The sequence below is a fragment of the Coturnix japonica genome, chromosome 9 (assembly GCF_054131305.1).
Source record: "Coturnix japonica strain WE chromosome 9, WE-NBRP24, whole genome shotgun sequence".
Taxonomy (NCBI): domain Eukaryota; kingdom Metazoa; phylum Chordata; class Aves; order Galliformes; family Phasianidae; genus Coturnix; species Coturnix japonica.
Window position 1 is genome coordinate 19,857,357 of NC_140671.1, and position 21,396 is coordinate 19,878,752.

At 43.3% G+C, this 21,396-nt stretch overlaps 1 protein-coding gene and 1 long non-coding RNA gene across 2 annotated transcripts in view; both read right to left on the reverse strand.

Moving 5' to 3' along the window:
* LOC146759764 (nuclear pore complex protein Nup153-like) overlaps window positions 1-10,233 on the reverse strand; it is a 35,033-nt gene extending 24,800 nt beyond the window's left edge. The window contains exon 1 of the mRNA XM_085509648.1: window positions 10,090-10,233. Coding sequence (XP_085365774.1) covers window positions 10,090-10,206 — 117 coding nt within the window. The 5' untranslated portion in view covers window positions 10,207-10,233. The remainder of the gene's footprint in view (window positions 1-10,089) is intronic.
* Window positions 10,234-13,935: 3,702 nt separating this feature from the next.
* LOC146759765 (uncharacterized) overlaps window positions 13,936-21,396 on the reverse strand; it is an 82,789-nt gene continuing 75,328 nt past the window's right edge. The window contains exons 2-3 of the long non-coding RNA XR_014932051.1: window positions 14,266-14,358; window positions 13,936-14,029 (exon numbers count right to left, since the gene is read on the reverse strand). This is a non-coding gene — a long non-coding RNA (uncharacterized LOC146759765). The remainder of the gene's footprint in view (window positions 14,030-14,265; window positions 14,359-21,396) is intronic.

Consider the following 21,396-nt stretch of genomic DNA (forward strand, 5'->3'; position numbering starts at 1 on the left):
ACCATTCACCCTCCTAGATAGTTAGCAGTCGCCAGTCTTATCATCAGAAAGGCCTCATGAAGCAAGCTTTGAGACAACAAAAGAAAACCAGTTCTGTCTTTCACACCACCCCGTGGCTCAAAGGTTGCTTGAAATTGATGCGCAAATGACCATTCACGGTGGTGAGGAAATAAAAAAAAAAGTAAGCATAAGGGAAAAGAGGGATGGGTGATATGGGGGAATTAAATGTTACACAATCATCATCATTCAATCAAAACCTTGATTGATAACACATTAAACATAAGGTTACTTGTAAGGTCATAATTGTTTTCCATCAATATATATACCATAAACATTTAACAATCACAAAGACAGTGACAATAACTAATAGTATCAAATAAACAAGTAAAACAAATAAATAGGGGTATTTGTGTCAGCTGCTGTCCACTTGAGCATTTCCAAAGCAGTTCAATTGCTGAGAGATATAAATGCTAGTTTGGGAAGTTAAAGTACTGTTATAGACTACTGAACTTTTCACAGGACAGTATGTGGGATACCCCACAGTATAAACCATAAGAGGGATAATCCCAGAAACATACACATCTCTTATCAAAACTTAGACATTTTCCAACAACCACGTTTTGTATGGAACTCCTGAATTTATGTGACACTGAAAAACATCACTGCAAAGCGTTTTATAAAAGATTTCATTTTTGACCACATTTAACAGATATTAGATAGGTCCCTTGGCTCATTTCCCAATTTGTTAGGAATTTGGAAACAGCATGGAGGAGTTACATGCAAATCATAATCACTTTGACAAAAAAAAAAAAAAGGGGGTAAAAGAAGGGATCAGAAGGAATGGTTATCACTGTGCAGAAAGTACCAGAAAGTCAGAATGACCTGAAAAAGAAACTATGAACCAAATTGTGAAGTTTTAACAGATCCAAGGACTGATATCAATCACAGTCCACAACCACAACAAACAAAACGTAATACTATTGCAACCAAAATATGTAATCAAGAGGTATATTCAGAATTCTAGCGTGATCACATCTTCAACTTTTCTGTCACAAAACACAAATGGTTAAAGTCAGCTATCAGTCATTCTGTGTTCAGTAAAGGTCCCACGGGGATCTTCTGAAAAATAAAACAAGACAACAACTTGCCCTTTTGGGGCTTTGTTAATACAATTAAAAAATGATGGTACAAACCAGTGAGAGTTAATTTTACATTTCTTTATCGGGGTGTCCTTAGCCTTCTAAGGATATTTGTTAAGGGATTTCATTAAGGTTAAGGAAACTGGTCTCATGTTAGCTGAGTCAGTGGACACAGGCTGGCCAGAGAGATAAGTGTTTCCCTAGCTTATCAGCAACTGGATCGTGACTCACAGGGGCAATTGGCAGGAGTGGGGAGGCCTTGGGACAGAAGGTGTTAAATCGAGGATCTCCTTTTGTTGTGAGCTTTCTAATAAACATCCACACTTCACTGCCTTCCCCCCCCCACCTCCCACTCATCTGGGGGAGGGGGCGAAAGCATCAGCTTTCCTTGAGCTTTTGTTCTGGCCACAAGTTAACTAATTTCTCTAACCTGACTGTGGGTAATCCATTCATCAAGTCTCGTGGAACACCCTTTTGCCAGCCCAGCGTCCAGAGACGATTACGTTTATGATCAATATTTCGCCTACCTGTTCTTACTGGCAATGAGACCCTTCCAGTTCCACAGAGTTTTGGGCTAGGTGGCCTAGGAGCAAGGATGGTTGCTGCAAGCCTTACTTCCTCCGGCTCAGATATACTGGAAGAAGCCACAGGCCCATATTTCCTTTCATAATTAATCAACTCTTGGGCAACCTCCCCCCATGTCCATACTTTATATCCCGACTGCAAATGGCCTGAGGTGCCAGTTCCTTCTAATGTTGCTAGGGTTCTTTCTTCCTGAGGCATAGCTTGTATCTTTCCTTGTAGTTGTATACCTATAGGTTTCAGTGATTCTGGAAGCCCCCTGATTAAAGGAGTCATCCTTTCAGGATCCACAGGCATCATCATAGGTGATCCATGATGTGTCTGCAGCTTTCTATCATACATCATTTGCAGACAAGCAGCTTTTTGAACACTTTCAACCAATTGATCGACCGTCCCATTAATAGCAAGTGGGTCTCCCCTTTCTAAAGGGTTAAGACCACCTGCCCAATAGGCAGCCCTTTGTGTTAGGGACCAAGGAGCACTGTTGTTACCAGTAGTTAAAAATACTCCAGGCCCCCAATAACCTTCAGCTTCCTTTTCAGTTAACAGTATTTGGTCTCCACCAGTGAGACTAACCCTCCACACATATTCCGTCTCTGATTCCTTTGGAGAGCGGCTAAAATCCTTTTTCAGTTTTGCTAATTCAGTGGCAGAAAAGGGAATTTCTTTAACATTCATTTGAGGGTCCAGATCCTCACTGTTATCAAACGTATATTCAGTTTTTATCAAAGGACGCAATTGGGCTGGCGAGTCCTCTAATTTGTCAAGCCCTTCCTTTATTCCTTGTAGTTCCTTCTGAGGAAAAGTTTTTTCTTGAGGCAAATTATGGACAGCAGTATTGCTAGTATTCTTATATGTTAATAGTTCCTTAAAAGCCATTTGCAACAAAACTGTATTATGTTGCTCTCTTTGTAATTGTTCTTCAAGGTTCACTATTTGATTCTGCAGAGTTTTTACCAATTCTTTCATTACTTTAACTGATTCCTGTAATGCTTGTATGGTTTGGGTTTCTGCCGAATGCTTTTCATCTCGGAACTCCACGGCAGCTTTTAAAGCAGCACCGAGTACCGCACAAATAAACGATTTTCCTTTCCCGGCTCAGGTACGAGCATTCCCTTGCAGAACACTAATACGGTCGGAAACACTCTGCAAGTTATACCAGTTTTGTCGTGCCCAATCCACCCCTGATAAAGAGGGCCGAGCACCATGCTTTTCTAAAAGGTCAAATAGCACATTTTCACTTTTCATTGTGACAATACTTTCACTCATTTCTCGATACCCTAAAAGATACACAATAAGGGAAGAGAAGGCACAATTAAGTCCTTACCCCTCCCCAGGGAAGTATGGACCTATCAAACAAATGCAAATGCTGCAATCATTCCTCCCTTTCACAAAAGACCAAGAAGCTCAATCAACACTTAAAAAGAAAGTGTAAACACCTAAATCGCTCCTGGCTACCCTGTCAGGCCAGAAAAACTTCAAGCTTAAAGCCACACAAGTTTCAAAACACTTCTAGGTTTCTCAAAAAGGAATAAACTTCTTGGAGAAGCGCAAACGTCAAAAAATTACTTCCTCACTTCCCCAAGAGGCGCACACACAAAACTTTCAAATTCCAAAATACGTTACAAGTTACTTAAACCACAAAAATGCGAAATAGTCTTCCCGAGGAGGCACACACGTATAAAACAAGAGCAAATAGTCAAAATTAATTCATACGTCCCCGAGAGGTAAACACTTAAGCAGTAAAGTTTCAGAATGTGGAGCGATCTTCCTGGAGAGGTGCTCACATCTAAGTTACCAAAATTATCGCTCCTCGCAACTCCAGGAGGTACATACAGAAAAATTTTCGAGTTTTTGGAAGGACAACACTCTCACGACGGGCATCCTGCCGACTACGCCAATAAAAATGTCTCGCTCCAATTTGTAGGAGGGAGGCAAGGTTCTTTGATATGTGTATATACCCGGCGTGAGATTAAGAAGCAACGGTTCAAATGTTGGTCCAACAGTCCAACAGTACTTCCTTCTTATAGTGATAAACGAGCCTTTCTTAGTCCAGCTCTAGAATGAACACCCAGGGACACTGGTGCTGTTCTGCATTCTGGCACTGCCTGCAGATTTCCAGCAGGAAGACGACAGCCCATCAGCATCACTTCCATCCGAGTGCAAAAAGCCAGTGTATGGTGTGCTCCTGTATGTAAACCAGCATGTAACTATAGCTTAAATCCTAGTGACACCATGGATGCCCCGTCCTTGGAGGTGTTCAAGACCAGGTTGGACGGGGCCCTGGGCAACATATTTCTGGCCACGTGCCTTCTCCACAGTTCATCTGACAGAATCAAGAGCATCTCTCAAATGTAAGTGGATCTCTAAATACCATTATCTTACCACTACCAAACAAAAAAGATTGTCACTGCACAGAGATTTACTCAGTGGCTGTAGATAACAGCATACAGTTCTACAAATCTGTATGTATTCTGCAGCTTTGCATACTATCATAGTGAATACTTAAGGCTGATATTACAGCAGCTGTGATATTAGAATGACCACATGCCTGGTGCAGATGAAGAGTTTTAATCTTTGGTTGATACCTTAGAGACAAGCAGAGGTAGAGCACTAAGAGGGGAAGGAGCCACGAGACCCAATTCACACAGAAAAGAGTTTGTCTCAAAGCAGAGCTACAGCTTCAAAGCAAAGTCAGCTATTTTTTCAGGACACACTTGCACAACTCCTTCCAACAGCAGCGTTATGGAGACAATAATAAACAACCTTACCAAGGAGAAAGAAAATTTTCTGCTGGCACAGGTATTTGCAAAGCAAGCATGTGTGTTAAAACTGTAGCTTTAAGCCTAGTTCCAGAGGTATAAATGTTAACACACACATTTTTTTCTGCAACAAAAGTAGAGATTATCATGAGCCTATGCTTACTTTAAAAAAGATCACAGAATCACAGAGTTGTAGGGGTTGGAAGGGACCTCTAGAGATCATCGAGTCCAACCCCCCTGCCAAAGCAGGCTCCCTACACCACATCACACAGCTCGGCGTCCAGTCGGGTCTTGAATATCTCCAGAGAAGGAGACTCCACCACCTCTCTGGGCAGCCTGTTCCAGTGCTCCGTCACCCTCACCGTAAAGAAGTTCTTGCGCACATTCGTGCAGAACTTCCTATGCTGTAGTTTCAACCCATTACCCCTAGTCTTATCCCCATGCACTAGATGGCAATCACAACCATGCCAAGCACGCACAGAGACACTATAATTAAATGCCAAGTGCAATTAGAAGACGAGTTACAGAATCTCAAAAGGAACTGCCGCCCTGAAAACGTCAGTGCTACCGCCCCACCACAATAGCTTTAGTGCTGTGCCACTTCCTAGACAGCAGAAAAATGACTTCAGGTCTTCTCTTGTCAAAAGAAGGGGAATATATCTGTATTCCCTCCAATAACAACAAAGAAAAGCAAACGTTATAGTTGAGAGGATCTTTTAATTAATGAGTGTTTTTTGTAAAATAATCTAGAATACCACTATGACAAACACTGCATCAGGAAGTTGCAAAATGACTTACGCTTCAGGCAGTCAAACAAGCCAGTTCCTGCTCGCCTTGGCCCCATTTTCAGATGACCCATCTGCCTTGGCTTTAAAGGGCTCTGTAATCTTCCAGTCCCTTTCACTAACAGAGGTGAGGGAGTAACAGCCTGAAGTGGTGACGCATAGAAGTGAGTACGAAGCTTATGCAGACCAGGATGTCATTGGTGTCCTTGGCCACACTGATGGCTCATGTTCATCTGCCCGTTGACTAACACCTCCAGTTCTTTTTCTGCTGGACAGCTTTACAGCCACACTTTCCCCAACCTGTACCACTGCATGGGGTTGTTATACCCCAACAAAACAAGGTTCCTGTCAGCCCACTACTGTCAAGAAACACTGCAGCCTTGCCCTTCAGCATTCGGACACTGCCCCCTTAAGTTTGCTGTCACCCAGGAGCCAGCTGGGGGTGCATGCCCTTCTCTTGTCCCTGTTGCTTCCTAAAGACCTAAAACAGAATTAGTCCAAATATCAACCCCCAGGAGATTCTTAACAATTGGCTGTCAGTGTCCCTCAGCAGCACAGATCACAACCCTTTAAGGCCAATGGTCAGCTAGTCTGGCCCAACCACCTGGCAGTCTACTTGATGAGCATGTATTTCACCAATCTGTCTACACAAATAATAGAGAAGACCATGCTGAGGTCCTTGCTGATCTCCGGGTGAGCCATGCTGACTGAGCCAGCCATCCATCCTGCTTATGTTAAATTTGTTACACAGTGCTGCCGTAGCAGTCGTGCTGATCCAAAATAGCTCCGCTCAAACTTCTTCAGGTAAGCAGAAGAAATGTGGTGCTCTACCTTCAGTCTTCTGAATCAGCAGCTCAGTTCCCACACAGCAGGGAAGCAAGAAGCAATGCTAATTACCGACTGGAGGAATAAACAACACGGAGGAAATGATGAGCCGCTGGCAAATGAAGGCCGTGTCAGTGTCCCAGCTAAGGGACCATTCTTTCATCTACTTTAAAATCTTCTGTCTGAAGACACCGCTCACTAAGATTGCTCTCCTCCAACACTTAGCCCCCAAGGCTGTTGTGAGAACACTTTGCAAGACAGAAATCAAAATATTCATAAAATGGGACAGCAATCAGATTCTACTGCTTGTCGTACCACTGACAGCACTGCCAGCTTCAGTGAGGGAAAACTGTCAGCATCTCAGCTAAGGTCTTCCCAACCAGGATACGATGCCGCTCCAAAGCCAAGTATTAGATTTAAACACCTGTTTTGCTAATACAATTTGATATTGTTGGAACAGAGACGAAACATCATTTAAGGATGATGATTCAATTAGTTCTGGAAGTTCACAAACATTGAGCCTGATGTGCTCACCTGCTACTAAATCAAAACCAGCAGAGAGACATACAAGTGTAAACACAACCACTTCAGCACACTTTGCGGTATAATCCTATTGGTAAGAATGAAACCGATAGCCATACTTGCTTAGCTCTCCATGGACATTCTTAATAGATTAAGTATTTTTATAGATTAAGATTTTCCCTCCTAAGATTTACAAGAACTAACTTACATTACTCAACAGGATATTCTAGGAACTTTCTGCATGATTTCAAGATCTCATCCCCAAATAAACCCAGCAGTTTATAAAACTCCTGCCCACTGCTTGCAGGCACTGCACACCACGGAAATCCCAGACATAAATCAAGTGCGAGTTTATAACTGGCCCATGTTCATTATAGAATCTAGTGATAATGCAATGATTCAGGCATTGCTGCAGACAGTGGAAGTTCCCAATCCCATAACTACTCTGTCCTTACGTGACATCGCATGTGACACTAAACTTCATCCATCCAAGCAGAGCTGCTTTACAATCAGGACACACAGAAAATGCACCTCTCATCTTTCTGGTATCATCCCAAGGACGTCAGAATCAGACTGATCACAAATATGTAGCAACTCCTGCTGGTTTCTTCCACGCTAATCAGTACATCTACACAAAACAGCAAAGCTAAACCTAAAACTAACAATAAGAACACAGAGATATCATATAGATATTTAATAAGTTAATAATGTCAACAGATATCCCATTAACACACCCACCCTAGTAATTGCAGTCATCATCCTACTTAAATGACCAGGACAACCCAGCATTTAAAGCACTTCCAGCCACATCCAGGAGATGAAACCCACATGCCAGGAACAACAGGTCCCTTGCTGTACCATACTGAGCCCTCAGAGCAAATACATGGCTTTAGGCCAAGTGTCCACACTCTTCAGGTAGTGCTGAATGAGGATGGATGTTTCAGCACGAGGCAGCTGACTGAACAGGTCGTTTGCCAAGTATGGCGTTACCAAAAGTCAACACAAACAGCATGGAGCTGTCGTCATTCAGCCATTAGGAAAACCCAGTCGCTGAGAGGAACTCCTAAATGTTACCTGCAGAATGCCTCACCTAGAAATACAGAAGGGCCCTTTTGGCTCTGAGGACTGCCAACCAGGAATCCTTCACAGTGGAAGAGTCTGTATCCCCTTTACTTAGTAAGGCTGCTACTTCTCATTTGTTTGATAACAAAGCCACTGACGGTGCCCTTTGTTGTAAGGCAGGAGGGAAAGCACCATGGTTTAAGTTCCTTCACTTCTGGGACAATCAGCATCCGTATCTCCATCCCCCAGGACAGCACATGAATTGCAAGTCACCAGCGTTCTTCTCCAGACTGCATCTGCTCACCTTTCCTATTACGGCTGATTTTAAAAAGGCACTAGACTTTAAAACAAACAAATAAAAGCATAATGAAGCATGGTTCGAAAGATTAATCATCAAGCATATGGGCAGGAAATACTAGACTTTGGATGCTCGCTGCAGGAACATCTAATGTAAAATGAGTAACAAGTTCTGAAACCGTGGACCAGAGCCTGCACACCTCCATTCTTGGAGGGCAGCATTTTCTTATATATCCTCTTTCTGGCTCAGTGAATCACGCTTTCTTTTTCTGGATAGCAGCACAGCTTCAACCAGGAGAGCTGAAGCTAACGCGCAGCTTGACGGCTGGGATATCTGCCTGCAAAGTGGAAGATGTAGGTTGATTGCTCCAGGCAAAAAAAGGAAACTGAAGCGGGGTCTACCACATTTTGAACAAACGCTATAACTAATAGCCTTTAAAAAGCATCAGCACCTCCTCTTGCAAACGCCTTCCTAAGCTGTCACTGTGTTTTGTAGAAGACTGACTGCAGCATATATTGGAGACGATCGGAGAATTCCCACCTGACTAAAATCCCCAAGAACAACAGTTAAATTACAACACCCAGAAAGTAGATGGTGATGAGCTTGGCATCCCGCTAATCATCCCCCTAATCATCCCCATACAAGTGGGGAAAAAAGAAGGAATTGGATTTCCCAGAGATTCAAAGCTGCCTGCTATGCTGCCCAGAGTGCCCAGTCACCCTCAGAGCTTGACAGTAAGAGACCAAGGGTTTTTGGGGCCACTATTTTGACCGTGAGCATCTCAAGCAGGTCTACTCAAGTGAATCTACTTAATGATAAAAGCTGGAAGGGGAATGATCAGAATCAGGTATGACTTCAAGATAAAATTGCGCTGATCGCTTTCGAGTCCTCCTGAATGCATCACTGAGACTAATAAATCACAGATCCCCTGTGGAGAGCAAACCTTATATCGAAAACAGGAACATATGTTCATTAATTTCAATTTCAACTTCGTTGTCAGTTAGCTACCTACCTAGAGCTCATTCTTTTATGTAATATGAGTTTACACTACTCATACGGTTAAAAAGCTATTCACTATAATAAGAGCATCTCTCAGTCCATCATTTACTAACCCACTACAGCTTCCCGCTCCAACAAGCTACTCTTGATCTAGTCTACACGTTGGCTCTGCAGCACCCACTACCAGGGCAGAACCCACAGACATACAATCACAGAATCATAGAATGGCCTGGGTTGAAAAGGACCACAATGATCATGTAGTTTCAACCCCCCTGCTGTGTGCATCCAGCCTGGCCTTGAATGCCTCCAGGGATGGGGCATCCACAGCCTCCTCGGGCAACCTGTTCCAGTGTGGCACAAACCCTCTGCGTGAAAAACTTCCTCCTAATATCTAACCTAAACCTCCCCTGTCTCAGTTTAAAACCATTCCCCTTTATCCTATCGCTATCCACCCTTGTAAACAGCCATTAAACATCCATCCCTCAGCACAGGTTTATGCTTAAACAAACCTACTGAGAAATTCCTCTAGATATCAGACAACAACAGAGCTAGGAAGCCACCTCTGCCGATTACTTTAAACACAAGCACGAAGCTTATCAGACGCACTATCAGTGTAGGAAATACACAGCAACTTCAACACTGATTCAGTCAGAGCTTTCAGCACTGTCAGCGCGGCGATGCTCCACACAAAGTGCTGCCAGCCTCACGTGGACAGCATCGCTCAGTCAATGGAGCACGCGGGACTCAGCGCTCCTTTAAAGAACAGGACGCGGATCGGGCACAACCATACGAAGCCAGCGGCCACTGGGCACCCACAGGCACTGGGTACCAACATACTCCCCTCCTGCTCCTCGGGCCGCTCAGAGGGGCTGTAACCTCCCGGCCTTTGTTCCCCGCCCCCTCCGTTCCCGGGCCGCACGCGGAGCGTGGGGCGGGTGAAGATGAGGGAAGGGCCGCTCCTGTTCCCGCTCCCTCCCGCCGGGCAGTGAGGCCTCTTCCCCGCCGGTCCCGCCGCCGGCACCGAGGGGAACAAAAGGGGCCGCCCTCCCGCCCCTCACCCGCCGCCTCGCACGTGGGGACCGAGAGAGGGTCGGCCCCGCTCCGCCGCTCCTCACCTGCCTGCTCCTGCGGTACGGAGGATTTGCGGTGCCCAGGTGGTACCGCCGGGTCCGGATCTTGCCACCGCCGCCGCCGGCTCCTCCTCCCGCTCCTCCGCCGCCACCCGAGGCCATGCTGGGACGCGGCCCCTCGGCTGCCCTCCTTTCCGCCGGGCTGCTCCCTCGCTTTGCGCCTTCACCGCCCGCCAAGCCACGCGCCGCGCGGCCGGGAAGGCCCCTGTCGGCCTGCCCCTGCTCCTCCCCTCCGCCCCGCTCTCCAAAGCTCCGCTCCGCCAGCCTTTCCGCTCCGCCTCTCCTCAGCCGGGCGCGCCTCAACCCCGAGCCCCGCTGCCTCGCGACCTTCGCCCGCTGCCGCCTCGCGCTCTGGGCGCCGACTGGCCCCGCGCTGCCCGCCCGCCCGCTTGCCCCCACCACCCTCCGGGCTCCGGCTCTGGCTCCGACCAACCACACCAAGCCGCCCGCTTGTCACTGGGAAGCGCCGAAGCGTCAGCAACCGCGACGGACCGGCATGCACAGCGAACACGGGTGGAGGCGGGGCTGCACGGGAAAGCACGGCGAGAACGTGGGCGAGTGGGCCGCAAACACGCAGAAATTGAAGCGCCTCAGAAAACGCGCCCGGCACGGGACTCGGCCTGAAGTGCGCCTTTCCCCTGTGAAGTGGGAAGGAATAGAACATTCGATTGTGCCATCGTGTTGCCGTGGTGTTGGAAGGGCAATGGTGCAGCTCTACCGCCCGTTTAGAACGCTGCTTTGGGGAGTGGGCACAGCAGGGAGGCACGGCGCCTACAGTGCACAGAATTCAACACAGAATCAACAAGGTTGGAAAAGACCTTCTTCTAGGTCTTTTCCAACCATTCCCAATACTTCCCAGCTAAATCATATTCCTCAACACCACATCCAAACGTTTCTTGAACACTCTCATGGTCGGTGACTCCACCACCTCCCTGGGCAGTGCATTCCAATGCCTGACTACCCTTTATGAGAAGTAATATTTCCTAATGTCCAGCCTGAATCTCCCCTGGCACAGCAGGGGAAGCAGAGGAAGCACTCAAACGTGCTTCCTCGTGCACAGAACACGCTCAAAGTTGTGTGGAATAGAATGTTGCATAGAATATCTTCATGTGGAAGGGACACAGAAGGTGACTGAGGCCATCACAGGGAGCCCTTGGATTGCTCGCAGCCCTCCCACCTTTCCCCAGTCAAAGTCCACACAAAGTGAGCACTGAAGGAACTGCTGCAGGAGTCTCAGTCCAAAGCTTTGCAATAAATCCTCGCTTGTAGTTGCATGCTTTTTTGTTGCTGTCATTTTAAACCCCCCTCCGGTGTTTTCAGAGCCATCCTCCAGGATCTGTTAGCTCTCAGTTCTCGTGTACTGCCATACAAAGCACTTTTGAAACCCCTGGTGAGCAGAATTACACCCTGCACTTTCAGAGCTTCCCCCCCACACACACTGTCAATACACGTTGAGCAGCAGCAGGATAGCTCCTATCAACACCCTCCCTGCAGAACATGGAAGGCCTCATCTTTAGTCAATAGTCAAGCACACGACTATCATGCTCAACTCTAATTTCCTCTGTAAATTCAAACGCTGCTTTATTTATTTCACTTCCGTTTTTCTCCTTTAGAACAATTTCTAAACAAGTGACAGGCCTTGTATGACACTCACGACTCCGAAATATCTGCAGGTGTAGTCAGTGCCCGTTAACACGTGTCACTTCAGTTAATTGTTGCTAAAAGTGAGCCGAAACAAAAAAAAAAAAAAAAAAAAAGGCAAATATATATATGCATCCAGCAGAATGATAGTGATCATCGCCATTTGATCAGTCTTCCCTGTGAGTTATATCTGCACGTTACTTTGAGGTAGCGCTAGAAAGAAGCGGTTGGTCCAGAGCACCCCGGAAAAAAGAAACATTCATGGCTTAAGTACCATTTACTATTCATGCATCCTCTTAAGAACCCTTTAACCTTTCTCCATAGCTGTTTTTTCCTCTCTCATTGACTTAGAGATTAATAGTAGCCCCTCAAATCTTCCTGATCAGAGAAGAGATAGGAAACACCCCACTACTATTCTTGAAGAAACTAGCAGGTTTTGTGTAAAGGTACCCCCTGCTGCAGCTGTATCCAATGGAAAGAGTTTACAAAACCATTACTGGATACTCCTATAGGAAACCTCAAACAATGGGGTGGCCACAGACTTTTTCTCTGAGGCTCACATGCTTTGGTCATAGGCCACAACTGCACCAGACTAAGTGAAATCACATACACATAAAGTGGCAAACCTTGTAAGCTTTTGAAGCTGTAACACTGCCATCCAAATTCAAGAGGCCTACACCTACTGTCTTGAGTTTCTCCCCTTCAACAACTCCATATATACACACAAGCAAGTTATTTCCCTCTAGATTCTCTCTGCTTTATCTCTCACCTCTAGCTCAAGTCATGCTCCTGTTACTAAATCCCCTCAACCTAATCCTTTAAAGATCACCAGCTCACACAAGGGAATGGCCCAACAAATTCCTGTGCCCAGCTCCAGTGCTTCTCTGCTTTAGAGAGAGCCAGCTGCAATTGCTGAAACTGATGCCCCTACCCCACGTCCATATATGTATACCTACATCACACATAGTAGTAGGGAACTGCCTCACCTGGCATTAGCAGCTTCCACAGCTACTGCCACAGCAATTTCTGCTCTTAGAATATTCTGTTTCCAACCTGACCTATTTATCATTATATATATTGTGAAGTAACAAGTAATCCAATACACAGAGGGTTAACTAGATCCAAGGCCTAGAAAATCATTGATACCTTCCAAGATGAGTAGTTTAAAGGCACAAGATTGTTAGCTCAAAGCTAAGTTTTCCTCCCTTCTCTCACCTGCTTTGAATACAGTCATCACTTAAGGTTTTGTAACTTCATAACTAAAACACCTAGTCATCAGGAATACCACAGAAATAATCAAGGACAGGCAGGAAATTAAAGCACTGTTATTAGGATATTTGTGTTTATGGTTGCCTCCTTTAAGTCAACAAGTTATCTCCAATAATTTCCAGGTTGAAAAGCATATTGTATACATGCGTATACAATATGTATATTGTAAATGTACAAAGTGTGAGCTGAGAAGTCTAACGCTAAGGAGGGTAAGCAAAAGCTGAATGCTGAGGCTGAGATTGACAGCGGGGATCATCCTTAGTCCACAGAACTTTTACAGCTATGGCAGCTGAAGCCTGCACTTCTGTATGCTTAAAATATCAGATTTATAAACCAATTTGAACTGACTTTCACATTAATAATGGTGCCAGACTCCTGCAGGAGGAAGGGAACACAAGGATTTTCATGACAAAACCCAGGAACAATCTCCCACCTTATCCTGTTACGCTAAACAAGTAGTCTACAAGGGAGTGTTAGGTTTTGCCAGTGTCCTAACACACTCATATAAAAATAAAGATGAATGAGATATCTTTACTACCCCAATTAAATGCCATAAGCCAGAAGAGAACGTCCTACACATACATAAGAGTGAAGTCCCTTGCTGGCAGGTTTGCAGGTTTGTTTCTTTAGAAACAAGAGTAAACAAAAACATCTTTCGTGGCACAATCCAACAAGAACAGAACACATCCACTTCTGCCACAAACAACAACTTCCAACCTTCATGAATCTAAGAATCTTTAACATTCAGCCCACTTTACAACTTCTAGTTACACTTTATAAAGCAGATCTGTCACTGAAAAAAGGACTGTGGAAGCCCAACACTGTCTGCAATTGCTAACATGCTCAGAAAGGACAGATTTAGTATTTGATACTCAAAAAAAGAAAACCTGCACTTCAGAACTGAAATGCTAAAGTTGCAGTTACCACAGGTAAGTAAGGATGTCACTGGTGTATCGCTGGATCCAGAACGCTTTGCCGATTTTACAACAGGAACACTAAAGGTAAACCCAGTCTGCTACAAAAAAGAAAGGTTTTTCAGAGTCAGAAACCTAAGAAACTTTAATGAAATTCACACACAAGCACAGATCTGAAAGCAAGTCTCCAAATTTTTGCTATACATACTGGATGATTAATTATAAGGCAGAAAGCCACATAATTGTTTTCCCCACTAGCACAGCCACCTCTGTCTTAATGGTCCGCAATACTCTACTAAATGTCTGATAAAAAGTTGAGCTTTTTCATTTTACTTACAGACAATGGAGGTAGCACTTCTGCCTCAGTAGATTTCACAATTGGAGATGAAAATCTGAACACAGGACTGCCAACGTTACTTGTTGGTTGTACCTGTATTTTCAAAAGAATGAAAGGTTTATATCTAAGAGCAGCAACTACCTGAATTCAGAATGCAACACAAGTTTTGCAGTGAAGTTCAGAAATCTGGTGTTTTAGTTATTTCTAATCCACAGATTAGAGGAATAATAAAACAAAATGAAGTCTGCTAGTGAGTCTACAAGACATCATCTTTAAAACCAAATCACACAAACCAAGAGAAAAAGATGAGATGCTAATTAGGTCTAAATAGATGGAAAAGCAGGAAATTGAAGACATCTCTAAACTCAGCTCTACTAAAGAACTTCCTCAACAGGTTAAAGCAGATATTTGCTTCAAAAAATGCAAAACTATTTCAAGTATTCTAGAACAATTAATGTTTTTTCCTATATAGTAGTATTCCAATTATTGCACCCTAGGCTCATTCTATGCAAGGCTTGAACGATCACCTTATGCTACCTCTAATTCAGTAACTTCATATCATGGCGTAACCATAGTAGGCAGTTACTCACTCCCTCAAACATACTCCCATTATTCCCCCTTCCCTCCTGGCCCCATGTTTAGTGCCAAGCATGATGCTATCGGTATAGCTCATCCCTTTGGTCACACGGGACCGAGCCCTCTTCCAGCCCTTGTGCACCACAGCCTTCTTGTTGCCAGGGCTGCTTGAGAAGCAGAAATGGCCTTGATGCTGCGTAAGCACTACACAACAACAGCTGAACACCGGTCTGTTATCAACACTGTTTTCATCACAGACTGGCAACTTTTCATAGCTACTATAAATAAAATTAATTCTATCTCTGAAAAAACCACTATGAAGAACTTGGCATAAAATCCCACCTCCCTAAAATTCCATAGTGTTTTAACAGTTATCTTTAACCAGACATTTGCAAGTCTAAGACTGACAATCAAAAACCTGCATTTTTCTCTCCAGACTGCAATACAACTCTGACTTACTCAACTCAGTATGAACTAACACCAGTTAATTTCATGAGCACCACAGAAGTTAACTTGCAAAAGAGCAGATACAGACTCATACAGGAAAGCATTTATAGCATACAACATAGATTCAACTTGTTCATCACTGATGTTGAAACAGTGCTTGGTGACGATGAGACAGTACTGCTAGTCAGAAAACTAAAGTTGAATGGAGCCAGAGATGCAGTACTGATGGGTAGGGATATTTTTGGGAGTACCGGTTCCTCCACTTCCTAGAGTTGTAAAGTAAAATTTTTCTCTTTTACAAAACATGCTACTTTCTCATCCTGCTCCGCTCTGATTCGCTACAACAGCGAATTTGGAACAAATATAACATTTAAAGTATTGTGTACTGAACCCACACAACAAAACACAAAATACCTACAAAGAAAACTACAGATGAAAGAACATTTACTCTGGTAAATCCAGCCTATACCACATGTAAGGATGCAAATCATATATCAGTACATCTTAAAAACAACAGCGTTTGTTCTTGCCTTTTAAGCTATTTGATAACCAAGACTGAATGAGTTAGGGTTTAAATGAGAACTGCCAATCTAATCACAGGCTGCACAGAAGCACCAAGATCTAAATAGAAATGAATGACTAAGCAGAGGGATAAATTGGTACTACAGACATTCAAGCGTATCCTACGACTTACAAGTGTTTCACTATTATGGTCTGAAAAGTTAATGGAACTTAGCTATTTTTATCTGCATCACTATTTTATTTGAATTACATAAACATACTCCATTGTTTATGATTTCTTTATATTGCATCAGCTAAAAGACCAACATAAAGACTGACACTAAAGATACAGTCATAGGCAGCTCAGATAACATCCAATCAGAAAAATAATCTTGAATATTTGTGGCTACAGTTTGATAAAATAGATCTTTTCCCCTTAAAACAGGAAAAAAAGCCTTTCACTACAAGTTCAGTAAGTATCAGCAATCCTAAGTCATCATTAGCAGACATGCAGAACACCATTTTCTAATTCTCTTTTGGACTCCTGGCCCGTACAAGACTTAAACAGGAAAGAATAAATTCAATAAACTTTGTTTACATACTTGACACTTGTTTCAAGTATCGCTGCATTATAGAAACCATACAAACCTCCACCAAAACATTCCTACTCTTTGGATACCTTGAAAATTGTAATACCAGGCAGAGGAGAGACGTGGTTAAGCAGATAAATCAGCATATTCTTTCATATAATTTAAACTATAGAAATGAAATTGCAGTGAAATTCATGGCTTCCATAGCAGTTGTTACAAGATTTCCTCTTCTTGTATGGTATTCATGGGAAAAAGAAAGAAAGATAAAAAAAAAATAGTGTGTTATTAAAAGCAATGGGAGATTTAGTTGAGCAGTGAAAATATTTAGTTCAGCATCTTGTTATGCTACACACTATTTTTGAGTTCCCTCTAATCATTTCCTATGGTGGAACATGATGAAGAACTGGGCCCCCTACTTAACATATTTCCCATTGCTACCAAGGTAAAAGGTCACCAATACACAGGAATGTTCACCTAACAACATGAGTCATGCAAATATCATCCTTTACCTGAAGGCAAATTCCTGCCCCTTAATATTTATATCCCATCTAGCTTTCACTGATTTCTAAACATCACATCCTTCAAATATTCAGAACACACTGAGGGACAAAAAGTCCCTCTCTTTTTTCCTTCCCCTGTCTAATAGGATTTTTCACTTATTTTACCAAAGCAAAATGTTGGCAGAGAAAAAAAAGTCAATTAAAACAAGTTCCCTCCTTTGGCAAAGATGTTCACACTAAAGACAGAGCTGAAGACAGCCACTACTATATTTGACTTTAGAGACCTCAACTCTACTGAGACATCTTGTCTAGTACATGGTGCATTTAATGCATAATAGCAGTATATAATGCACTCAAGCTCACTAACCAAGGGACCATGTAAAATCCACTCTCCTCCACCCTTAGCTAACAACTATTCAGTAAGGATAGAGTAATTCTTAAATCTGCATTCTCCTCCAACTTTGTCATGGCCGTAGTTGATGCCACTGTCTCCTTGGAATTCACAGCTCAAAAATTTCTCTTTAAGACTGGTGCCCTTTCTCTCTCTTCTGAAGAAATGAGACAAGTAGGTTTGATTATTTGTTTTTAAATCGCTGCCAAGTGGTACAACTTTTCAGATGACCTTCTTGGAACAGGACCAATATGGGAAGTTGGTTCAGAGCCTTGCCAGGGTAGTCTGCTCTTAGACAGGTGAGGGAGAGCAACGAATGAGTTGAATTCCAAAGAAATATTCCATTTACCTATATTTGTCCCCAGAAGCTCTGTTCTTGTTCTGACACTGTTAGAAACAAACAATAATACAGCCACAGAAGCCTGCTGGCATAAACACATCAGATGGAGAGCAGAATCAAGCCCACTGAATCTTTTATTGCAGTCACTGAGATGATACAGCTACATGGCAGTGCTATAGCTATCAGCTGCAACAAAGCTACCTGGAACACAGTCATTTTTCATAAAACATTCTCTATCCAAACAGTGGAAGAAAATAGGAACAAAGAACCATTTCTTCCAGATCAGCAGAACTTCGCTTCTACCAGGTCTGAACCACAGTGCAAGTCTGCTTTCACAGACACAAAGGTTAGTCCACAAAATACTAGTCCAGTTTCTAAGGCAGAGACAAAGCTTGCAGTGGTGATAGAGTGTTTAACTTGGGTTTCCAGTATGGTAGCACCACAAAGGTCCAAAGGCTTTTGGCCCTGAAGACCTTTTACTCCATTTTGAGTATAACATACAGAAATCCTTCCTTTAGACTAAACACCAAAACTTTGGAGAGCTCCAAATAGTTCGGGGAACAACAAAACCCAGCAAAGAAAAGTCAGGCCAATTACAAGCATGCCTTGCTCACTGTAGATTCAACCAAGTGCTTGGATCAGATCAAGAAAAAGCAGAACGATACACTTTTCACCGATACTTCTGTCGGCTCATTCCCTCTCTGCCCTGGAGCAGTCAATTACGCATTAAGAGAGCACAGCAAAGACACCACTCTCAGCTGTAACTGCTTTTGCAAGGCCACATCTTCTGTCTCAGAAATCCCAGGCCACAGTCTGCTAATTGCTAACAGGCTGAAGAGAGCTTTGCAACCCCTTAATGATAATAACCCTGACAAGCCAAAGAACAAGGCCGACAGTGAAAGGAAAGAGACCTAAGTGTCACTCGTTTCCTTGCAGAGGCATTGCCAAGGAGAAAGTGTTTAAGAATTTGCAAATGCAACTGAGCAGTACAGCTTGCAGAGGTGTTGGAGAGTGTTCACAGTCAGCCTAAGGCATGGTGGCAGCACCCAGGCAGGCATGGAGGACATGGGGACAGCACCACTGTGCTACGTGGGGCTCTTACAGCTCATCCTGAGATTGCTCTAAGGGTCAGCACCACTCATTCCTGCCTTATCCCTGTTTCTGACCACATTTTGCTTTGGTTGTGATGGCTTTGGGATCCTTTGACTGACTTCCAATTGTTTTTCGGCCACTCCATATCTGACATTTTGACTCCTCAGATGTTTGATTTTGGCTTGTATGTTCTGCAATGCCCTATTCCTACATCCACCCTCACTGTGCTTTCCTGTGTTTCTTTGAGTCCTAATCAGGAGGCTGTCTGAACTGATAAATGCCCCCCAAGGCATGGTCCCAGCTGCAGGAATACAGTTCTGCAACCTTTTACTTTTATGTTTCAGCTGCATCCTATTCTGTCTCAACTCAATTTATAAGCCAGTGTTCATGGAACACCTGTGGAATTTCTGAAGTGCATTTACATGTGATTGTTGGCTTGTACTTCAGGCAACAGAAGCAAATAAAAACTGAAATTCATTGCAATGACCTAGAGGTACAGGAAAGCAGACCTTGAGTCTTAATCACTTGAACACGCCATGAATGACTTAACAAATTAATATTAAAAACTGTAGGAAATACAAATCCTTCTCAAAATAATGTTCTAAACAGCAGAGAGTGGTAAAGAAGAGTATTTATGCTTCTGTTCTACACAATTAATATTATTTACTACTTCAAAAGAAAATCACTGACAAAGCTGGCTACAACATAAACATAATCTAAATTTGTTGTCAGCTAATAGAGGCCATGTGCGCCATCACCTGGATGTGAGAAAATGATCAATTTTCCTGTTACTTCTGACTACAATGTCTCAGCAAGATACAGAAAATAAGAAGTTTTCCTGCCTTGTCCTTCTCCTTCAGAGCATTTTCATTTAGTTCATATTCACATTGTTTAAAAACAGAGCAAACTCACGCTGGTCATGCTGGAACCACTTGACCACTCTAGTGTTTTACTGGAGCCTATTCTCCCTCTGCATTGGAGACTTCTGAGCTATAGGGAAGCTGGAAGAAGATTCAAAACACTGAACAAAAACAGATGGTTGAGAATGGTGTGCTAGAATAACTCCCAAACACAAACACATAGGAGAAAAGTCATGTTAGGTTTAAAAAGAGAGAATACTAACCAGGTCCCAGAAAAGTCTGAAAAGCTGTATTATGTTTTTAAGTATAAGAAACAATAATTCACCAAACTTTCCAGACATAATTTGATGATGCTTCTGTCTCAGGTGCAGAGAGAAGAAGAATTTGTTTAAAGTGTGCCAAATAATTCACCATGATATTAAGTTATGCCATCTGGAAATGGGATATAGAACTCAGATTTCTCTCAAGATCACATTTAGAGAAAGCATCTCATACTTTGATAGGCCATTTAAAAGCAAACATCTTACAGCCGACCCCAGATGCTTTCTCTATTTGTATCAAGTGCTTATTAAAGCTCCTCATCATAAGTAGGTTTTTGTTTTCCAGTCTTTTTATTTCCAAGGGCAAACACAGATGGTGCACAGCAGCATAATGCAGGAAGGACTCAGGCTGAGAATGAGCAGCAGTGTGGCAGAGGGCTGTCCCACGTGGGGTGAAGCTCAGGCCTTGCAAGCAGGAAGATTTCTGGTCATGCAGCATTTGCTAATAAGCAAATGTCCTGTAAGCACAGTCTCGTGGCTTCAAGGTACTGCAGTTTTTCCTCAGAGTCCAATAAAGACCCATCAGGGATAAGCAGCATCAAAGAAAATTCTAGTTAAATAATAGTGAAAAATGTGGATCAGAACTGAAACTGGAGCCCATAAAGGGTATGGAATACTCATCCTTGGAGATTTTTAAAACTTGATTAGACAAGAATTCCAGTAACCTGGTTTAGCTTTGAAGCGTACCCTCCTTTGAGCAAGGCATTGGACCAGAGGACCCAAAGGTCCCTTCCAACCTGAATTATTCAATACAGCTAAACGGCACTAGCTGTACTGATGCAGAGCATTGGGAAAAGACAGGCAGGTAAGATTTGCAAAATCTGTCAGCCTCAAGATATCAAACTTACACTTGCAGGGCAAAGCAACAATGGAAGTAATCATCCTTCCCCACCAACAGCAGTATCACAGGTATCCCACTGATCCTTCTCCCCAGCCTCTGACTCATCCATAGCATGCTCTTTATGGCAGGGCTGAAGTAAGAAAATCCATTTCCCTATACCCTTTCTCTGCTCTTTCCTCCAGTACCTCCCCAGCAAAATTTTCACATTCCCACTGCGTTCACCTGAGCTCTGAATGCCTAACAAGAAATGCAAAAGCATCTAGCAATCATAATAGGTGTTAAAATCCTGCACGTTGTTTTTACCTGGTGTAACAAGCAACCATGAGGCATTATGCAACTGACCCAATTTGAGGCATTTAACATACCAAGGCTTAGCAAAGAGTGCCTGCTACAATCTACAGATTCTGTTCCCAATGAAAATCAGTAACCCTGTTACTGGAGGCAGAGCCAGACCCTACATGTCAGTGCCGCCTATCCATATTTCTAAATAAGTTGTGCAGGAAACATATTAGTTTCTAATCTTGGTGCTTCAGTGCCTAAATGAGCCTCATCACCATAGCAACAGATGGCTTCACAATCTTTAATGCCTTTATTTTCACAAGTCCTCTGAAAAATAGAGGAGGACAGCTGTCCCCATTTCACAACTGTGTAACTGCCAGGCAAAGAGGCAAAG